General features: G+C 40.6%; 1 protein-coding gene across 1 annotated transcript; it reads right to left on the minus strand.

Moving 5' to 3' along the window:
- Positions 1 to 2,949: 2,949 nt before the first annotated feature.
- On the minus strand, positions 2,950 to 6,643 carry LOC102303973 (extracellular calcium-sensing receptor-like). Its single transcript, XM_042216940.1, has 4 exons — positions 6,638 to 6,643; positions 4,159 to 4,380; positions 3,950 to 4,073; positions 2,950 to 3,858 (listed from the first exon to the last, which is right to left on the minus strand). Exons 1-4 carry the CDS (start codon positions 6,641 to 6,643, stop codon positions 2,954 to 2,956), a joined length of 1,257 nt encoding a protein of 418 aa, XP_042072874.1. The 3' UTR covers positions 2,950 to 2,953.
- Between the last annotated feature and the right edge of the window lie 556 nt (positions 6,644 to 7,199).

Below are 7,199 nucleotides of genomic sequence, written 5' to 3' on the forward strand. Positions count from 1 at the left end.
ATGATCTAACTCACAGTTTTCAAATGACATATTCATGAGCAAAAAAGAAGATTCTGTGTCACAATAAACACACTCTGAATGCAAAATGAGATGTATTAATGCAAACAATTTTTTTAAATCAAGGATTAAAATACAAACAAACATCCTTCTAAAATCTATTTAACTTTACAATATTACAATTTTAGAATTGTTTAATGGTTTGATGATTTTTAGAAAGTCTACTCAACTTAAAAATAAAAAAAAGGAGGACAGATCTTCAGAAGGTTCATCACTCATTGAGATCTAAATGGGCTTTTGAGGCGCCTGAAAAGAAATCTCAAAACTGCACTGTAGGTACCAACAATGCAGTTCACATCTGGTTTTGAACTGAAGAAGCTTCTTGGATGAGAGTTGAAACACCTTCAAAAAACTCAAAGAAGTCTAGTTACTTTCTTTCCAAGCGCCTTATATTACCGCATATAGACAATCATTATACCTCATGACATTAATCAATCTGTTATTACTACAAAATAAAAAAGAAATGTGTAGTTTTCTTTATTATGCCTTCCTGATTTATGGTTTTTACATAGAAACTAAAAATTGTTTCTGGGAAATAAGCCACAGCATCATTGAAAAAGACATTTAATAATCACATCATTACATTCAAACAAAGGACCAGGATTATTATCAGGATAATAGTATGAAAAGTATCCTAAAATGTGAACTTATATTACCTTATGATCATGAGTTTAGTACCACATAAAGATCTTAATGTTAAATATGTTTTGTTTGAAATGCCCCATAGAAACTTACATTTTATTACTTACCATACTATATGTTATTGCTTCTTGGGAAAAATTTTCTTCCACAGTATTATTCCTAGTTCTTGTTCTTTTGTCTACGCTGTTTAGGGGTCTCCGCAGTAGATCATCAGCTTCCAACTTACCCTATCCCTAACATTCTCCTGTGTCACACGCTGATCACTTGTCAGAACAGGAAGTGGTGAACATTGTTGTAATACAGCTGAAAGAAGCATTAAATTCCCCTTCACGAACCACTACCTTATCGTGGAGGGGTTTGTGTGTCCCAGGGATCTCAGGGCTACAGTATGTTGTTCAAGTGCTTTTGTCCCGTGGTAGGGTCTCCCATGGGAAATTGGTCCTGGGTGAGGGACCAGACAAAGAGTGATTCAGAAGACCCTTGAGAGAATAAGGGGATATGGGCCCATCTTCCTGCAGGCCCACCACCGATAGGAGATGCCATAGGAGTTGTTTGCACTGTGTGCCAAGCGGTCGCCAGGCGCAGAGGCCCTGGCGGACCGATCCCCGCCTACCAAGACTGGCAATTGGGACATGGAATGTCACCTCTCTGGTGGGGAAGGAGCCTGAGGTCGTGCTTGAGGTTGAGAGGTACCGCTTAAGCAGGGCTTGGGCCTAAACAGTGTTAGGGTGTGCTGGGAACGTCTAGCAGAGGCCCCAGTCCGCGAGATCTTCAACGCACACCTCCGGCAGAGCTTCAACAGCATTCCGAGGGAGACTGGGGACATTGAGTCCGAATGGACCATGTTCAGCATCTCCATTGCCGAAGCTGCTGCATTGAGCTGCGGCCGCAAGGTGGTTGGTGCCTGTGGTGGTGGTAACCCCCGAACCAAATGGTGGACACCAGAGGAGAAGGGAGCCCCCAGTCTTATCGACCTTGGTTAGCCTGTGGGACTTTGGAGGCAGCTGATAGGTACCAACCAGCCAAGCGGAATGCGGCTCGGGCAGTGGCTGAAGCAAAAACTCGGGTGTGGGAGGAGTTCGGAGAGCCCATGAAAAAATACTTTTTTTCTGGTGACTTCATCGGGTGATGGACTCCAGCTCGCACTGAAACAGTTCGCAGCCGAATGTGAAGCAGCGGGAATGAGGATCAGCACCTCCAAATCTGAGACCATGGTTTTCAGCCGGAAAAGGGTGGAGTGCCCACTCTGGGTTGGAGACAAGTTCCTGCTCCAAGTGGAGGATTTTAAGTATCTTGGGGTCTTGTTCACGGGTCATGGGAGAAGGGAGCCAGAGATCGACAGACAGATTGGTGGTGTGGCTGTAGTGATGCTGACACTGCACCAGTCCATCATGGTGAAGAGAGAGCTGAGCGTAAAAGCGGTTTACCGGTCGATCTACATCCCTACCCTCACCTATGGTCACAAGCTGTGGGTAGTGACCGAAAGAACGAGATTGTGGATACAAGCGGCGGAAATGAGCTTCCTCCGAAGGGTGGCTGGCCTCTCCCTTAGAGATAGGGTGAGAAGTTCAGCCATTGAGGAGGGGCTTAGAGAAGAGCCCTTGCTCCTTCACATCGAAAGGAGCCAGTTGAGGTGGTTCAGGCGCCTGACAAGGATGACTCCTGGGTGAGGTGTTCCGGGCATGTCCCACCGGGAGGAGGCCCCGGGGCAGACCCAGGATATGCTGGATATATCTCTCGGCTGGCCTGGGAACGCCTTGGTGTTCCCCTGGACAAGCTCAAGGAGGTGGCTAGGGAGAGGGAAATCTGGGCTTCTCTACTTCGGCTGCTGCCCCCACGGCCCCAGATACAGCGGAAGAAAATGGATTGATGGTGGATGTTTTTTTTATTACTGAGTATAATGGAATGCTGAAATTTTGAAGGCCGGTTCTTTTTGTTGAGTTCCAATTCTCTGGTGGGGGCTTGGGGGAATTGAAAACTATTGAAAAATAACTCGGAATCATGTAGTGTTATTGTGAAAGGTGATTTTCTGTTTATTTACTTTACTCCAAATTAAATATTATTGGATTAAAATAAACCAAAAAATAAATAAAAAATAATAACTTTAAAAAGTTTACCTTTAAAAGTAAAATTTGAAGCTATTTAACAGAAAAAAGTTATAAATAAACAGATTTTTGAAATAAAAAAAAATTGAAAAGTTTTGTTTTTGCATTGAATTTGTGCAATAATTGCAAGTACTAGAAGCTCTGATATACTATGATTGATTTTTGTTCATTAAATATTTCTTAGTGTTCTTCTCAGGCTTGAACAATATGATAAAACACTTGGGAGCAAATATACACATTATTAGCCCAAAGCTGGAGGCCAGAATTGCAAAAATCTCCACAACTACAGTGAATTTCCCAGGGGAGCTGACATATGCTGGGATAAATGTGATCCAGACAGTACAAAATATCAGCATGCTGAAGGTGATAAGCTTGGCTTCATTGAAATTATCAGGTAATTTGCGGGCTAAGACTGCTAAAACAAAGCAAAAGGCAGCAAGTATGCCTAAGTATCCAAGCACAGCCCAGAAGCCAGCAGCAGAGCCTAATGCACATTCCAATATGATTTTCTCCTTGTACGTGGTTAGATTTTTTATTGGAAAGGGAGGGCTCACTACCAACCAAACAGTACATATTAAAACTTGAAGAAAGGTGAAAGACACAACAGTCATTCTTTGTTGTGGAGGGCCAAACCATTTCATCACATTACTACCTGGAAGTGTCGATTTAAAAGCCATTAAAACCACTATAGTCTTCCCAAGTACACAGGAGATACAGAGCACAAAGGTGATCCCAAATGCAGTGTGACGCAGCATGCAGGACCACTCAGATGGTGCTCCAATGAAAGTTAATGAACATAAGAAACACAGAGCCAGTGAGATGAGCAGCAGGAAGCTCAGCTCAGAGTTGTTGGCCCTGACAATTGGAGTTTTCCTGTGACAAAAGAATACAGCTGCAATTACGATGGTCAGACAGGCACCCACAACTGAGAATGTAGCCAGGATGATTCCTAGGATGTCTTGAAAGGAAAGATACTCTACAGGCTTAGGGATGCAAGTGTCTCTCTTTGCGTTAGGCCAGAATTCTTTTTGACAAGGTAAACAATCAGTCGAATCTGGATAAAAAACACATAAATACAAAATTTTCTTGATTTTCATATATACACAATGAAACATTTTAAATGCATGGCAATCATTTCTCTTTACCTGTGCTATTACTGATCTCCCCCTCAGGACATGCTGTACAGTCATAGCAGCAGATGGGTTTTCCTTTCTGCAACACTTTACGAGTTCCTGGAGGACAACTGTCCGTGCACACTGACACTGGCACCTGTCAAAGACATAAATGTTGGAGAATACATGTAAATATTTACTATGCAGCTGTAATCATTGTTTAGTAAAGTTTGAATGCTTACTTTCATGCTACCCTCCATCCAGGTAATGTTTTTGTCGATCTGGAATTCCTGGCCCACGGGCCGTGATGCATCATACAGCCCTACAGTCACCATGTCAGTTGCGCCCTTTTCATTTTTCTGCCAGTTAACCAGTTCATAAATAGCCACAGGATCCCCATTAGCGTCAAATGACACATCATAGCCATTTCGGGAAAAATTTACTTTCTTCAGCTCAATTAAAATCTGAAAAGATGAAATTAGGTATAATGGGAGGGGAAAGGAAAAAAAATATGCACAATTTCAATAACAAATATTAATATTACATACAATGTTCCCTCTAATCTTTCATGTGTCTGAGCGAACACGCAAACTCCCTGAGCGGTCCCTTGGACCACTGTGAGCAACAGTAGACGTGAGCACTGTGGCCACGCCATCATCGAATCCATCCAAGTTACATGGTTTATTAAAATAATCCAATAACAGCATTTATATTTATGTTAGACTACTTTTAATTAAGTGCTTTAGCCCACTTACATTGAAATTTTAAAAAATCTTGTTCATGACCTGTGTAGTATGTTAACACTATTGGAAGTAAAAATAACTTGAACTCCAATTTATAAACACAACTTTCTTTCTTTTTTTTAAAATAGAGCTCTGACTTTTATTATGAGTCTGTGGTCTGGGAGAGATTCCTGTAACTCTCTGTCTGCAATATACAGTATATAAAGACCAATGTTGGGCAATTAATTATATAGTTACTTCTTCAAAAAAGTTACTGAGTTTTGCAAACAACAAAGTTTTTTGCAGCTGTTTACCTAAACATGCAGCCAAGGCATTTTTTTAGACAAACATTTCAAAATATTTACAGAACAATCAGCTGTTCTGCAACAAATTTGATGCCACACAAATTATTTGTGCCACTCCAAAAAATTATTTCTGTCCACTATGAGATAAAGGAGAACAACAGCCTGATACCTGCAGGCCGACAACAGGAGATGTATCACTGCTGTAACACCTGTAACATTCAGCAGTCGCCTCATTGTTCTGACACACACAACAAATATAAACAACGATAATATTCAGGAAGAAAACCAAACATTGCATATTTGCCTCTTGGTGTAGTTCCTCCATATTAGCAGGGCTGTCTATAAGGCGTCTAATTTTTCTTGCTTTTCAGTGTCATAAAGCTGTTGAATTTTACTTGAAATAGTCTTTTGGCAGAGCAGTTGGAAGTTGGATCACCTGACGCTAAGTGTAGTACATTTTCTAACCCCCTTTCTTCTACCACTGATAGTGGGTTACAGTCCAGAGCAATCAATTTTGCGAGAGAATTTGTAAATTTGTCCAATGTTGACTTACTAATTTTAGTCCTTAAGTTAGTCATTTCATCAAGTTTGGGCTGCCATTACCTTTTGTTGGTACTCAGACTGCTAGCAACATGTTTTGCATTTAGATGGTAATGGAAGGTTGAAGTGCTTCTGTGGTATGCAAACTCCATTTTTCACAGTTTGCACAAAGCCACACTTTTATCAAGCCTTCCATTGGGTAGTCTTTTGAAATTAAACTTGCCTCCAATCATTCCTAGCAATGCACTTTCTTCTGATTCTGATGTGTGCATCAGTGTAATCAATATACCAAAAAATTGTGCATTGACAAAAGTTAGCCTTTGCCTGGAATGCAAACTGCAATTAAATACATAATTTTTTTAGTACATTGTTTTTTTCTAAATTAATTAATTGCAATTACTCCTAGTTTTTATATAACCAATTCAAAGTACTTATAGAACAATCAGGTAATAAGATAACACGCAAATTATTTTTGCTACTCCAAAAAAATATTTCTGTCCACTCTAACATAAAGGAGAACATCACAAGCCTGATACCTGCAGGCCTGAAAGCAGGAGGTGTATCACCCCTCATGTCTTCGACCTGGAGGCAACGTTTACATTGCAAGTGGCCTTTGGTGGCGTTTTGGCAGTAACTGCAATATTTAGCAGTTGCCTCATTGTTCAACACACTGCACAACACACTTACTACACATTCCTAACATGCCAATCTCTTACATCTCAAAACTCGCTCTCTCTCTCTCTCTCTGCTGTTTTCCCCCTCTTCCTAAACAACCAAAGCCATTTTGCCATATCATCTTCTGAGTGGTCGATCATGGCACATTTTTCCATCCTATATGAAAAAGGTGTTTTTTTCTTTTCTTTCTTTTTTTGATCGCAAGAAGAGACTGCTTTTGAGCGCTTTCCTTAGAAAACACTGTTTTTACCGTTTCTTTCTGCAGTAAACATGACAACAATATTCAGGAAAAAAAGACATTGTGTGTATTTGTTATTGTAACTCTGGTTTTATGTGGCCTATTAACACAATTTAAAAACTGGTACATACTTTGAAGTTCACACTTTTAAAACAAAAATTGGAGGCTCAGGGTTGACATAGCATCTTGTTGCTGTGTCATCTTAAATTGGTCATGTGTAGTTTGATTCATCATCGGATACCTTCATGATGATATAGAGCAGTGGTTCCCAAACTTTTTTTGCTGGGCCCCCCTTTGTTTTACAAAAAAAATATTCGCCCCACTCCCGTGCGCCCACGCACAATCACATCCTCCAACCACACACACCGATATTTTGCTCCATTGCGGTTTATTTCACACCTCAAACATTTAGTAAACAATTAAGCAAATACAAGTAATCTGCAGGTAGTAAGAAAATAAACTACTAACTCTTTTACGATGCGTCCGCACGTACACGGGTGATTTTGAAAACGCAGCTGTTTCGTCCACACGTAAACGGCGTTTGGAATCACCGAAAACGGAGATTTTTAAAAACTCCTTTTTTGGGTTTATGTGTGGACGAGGAATACAGAGTTCGTCACGCAACGTCAAAGGTATGTGCCTTTTTTCACGTCACGCTGTGCGCCACGTTATTGTTTACATGAGAATTGCAGAATGGCAGATAGTCAGATTAAAAGTATTTTGTCTCTATCTTCAGGTTTTACACACTTACATTTACACAGTTACTGTCCCTTCCATTTAGAAAGGCAGAGGCACGGTGTATT

The sequence above is a fragment of the Haplochromis burtoni genome, unplaced genomic scaffold (genome assembly GCF_018398535.1).
Source record: "Haplochromis burtoni strain Fernald_Lab_line unplaced genomic scaffold, NCSU_Asbu1 Contig_1383, whole genome shotgun sequence".
NCBI lineage: Eukaryota > Metazoa > Chordata > Actinopteri > Cichliformes > Cichlidae > Haplochromis > Haplochromis burtoni.

What these genes read in the sequence shown, in the direction of transcription:
- LOC102303973 (XM_042216940.1), bottom strand. An exon ending in GGATGGAGGGTAGCATGAAA is followed by an intron (nt 4,074 to 4,158) that starts GTAAGCATTCAA and finishes TGTCTTTGACAG; the next exon opens with GTGCCAGTGTCAGTGTGCAC. An exon ending in GGAGATCAGTAATAGCACAG is followed by an intron (nt 3,859 to 3,949) that starts GTAAAGAGAAAT and finishes TTTTTTATCCAG; the next exon opens with ATTCGACTGATTGTTTACCT.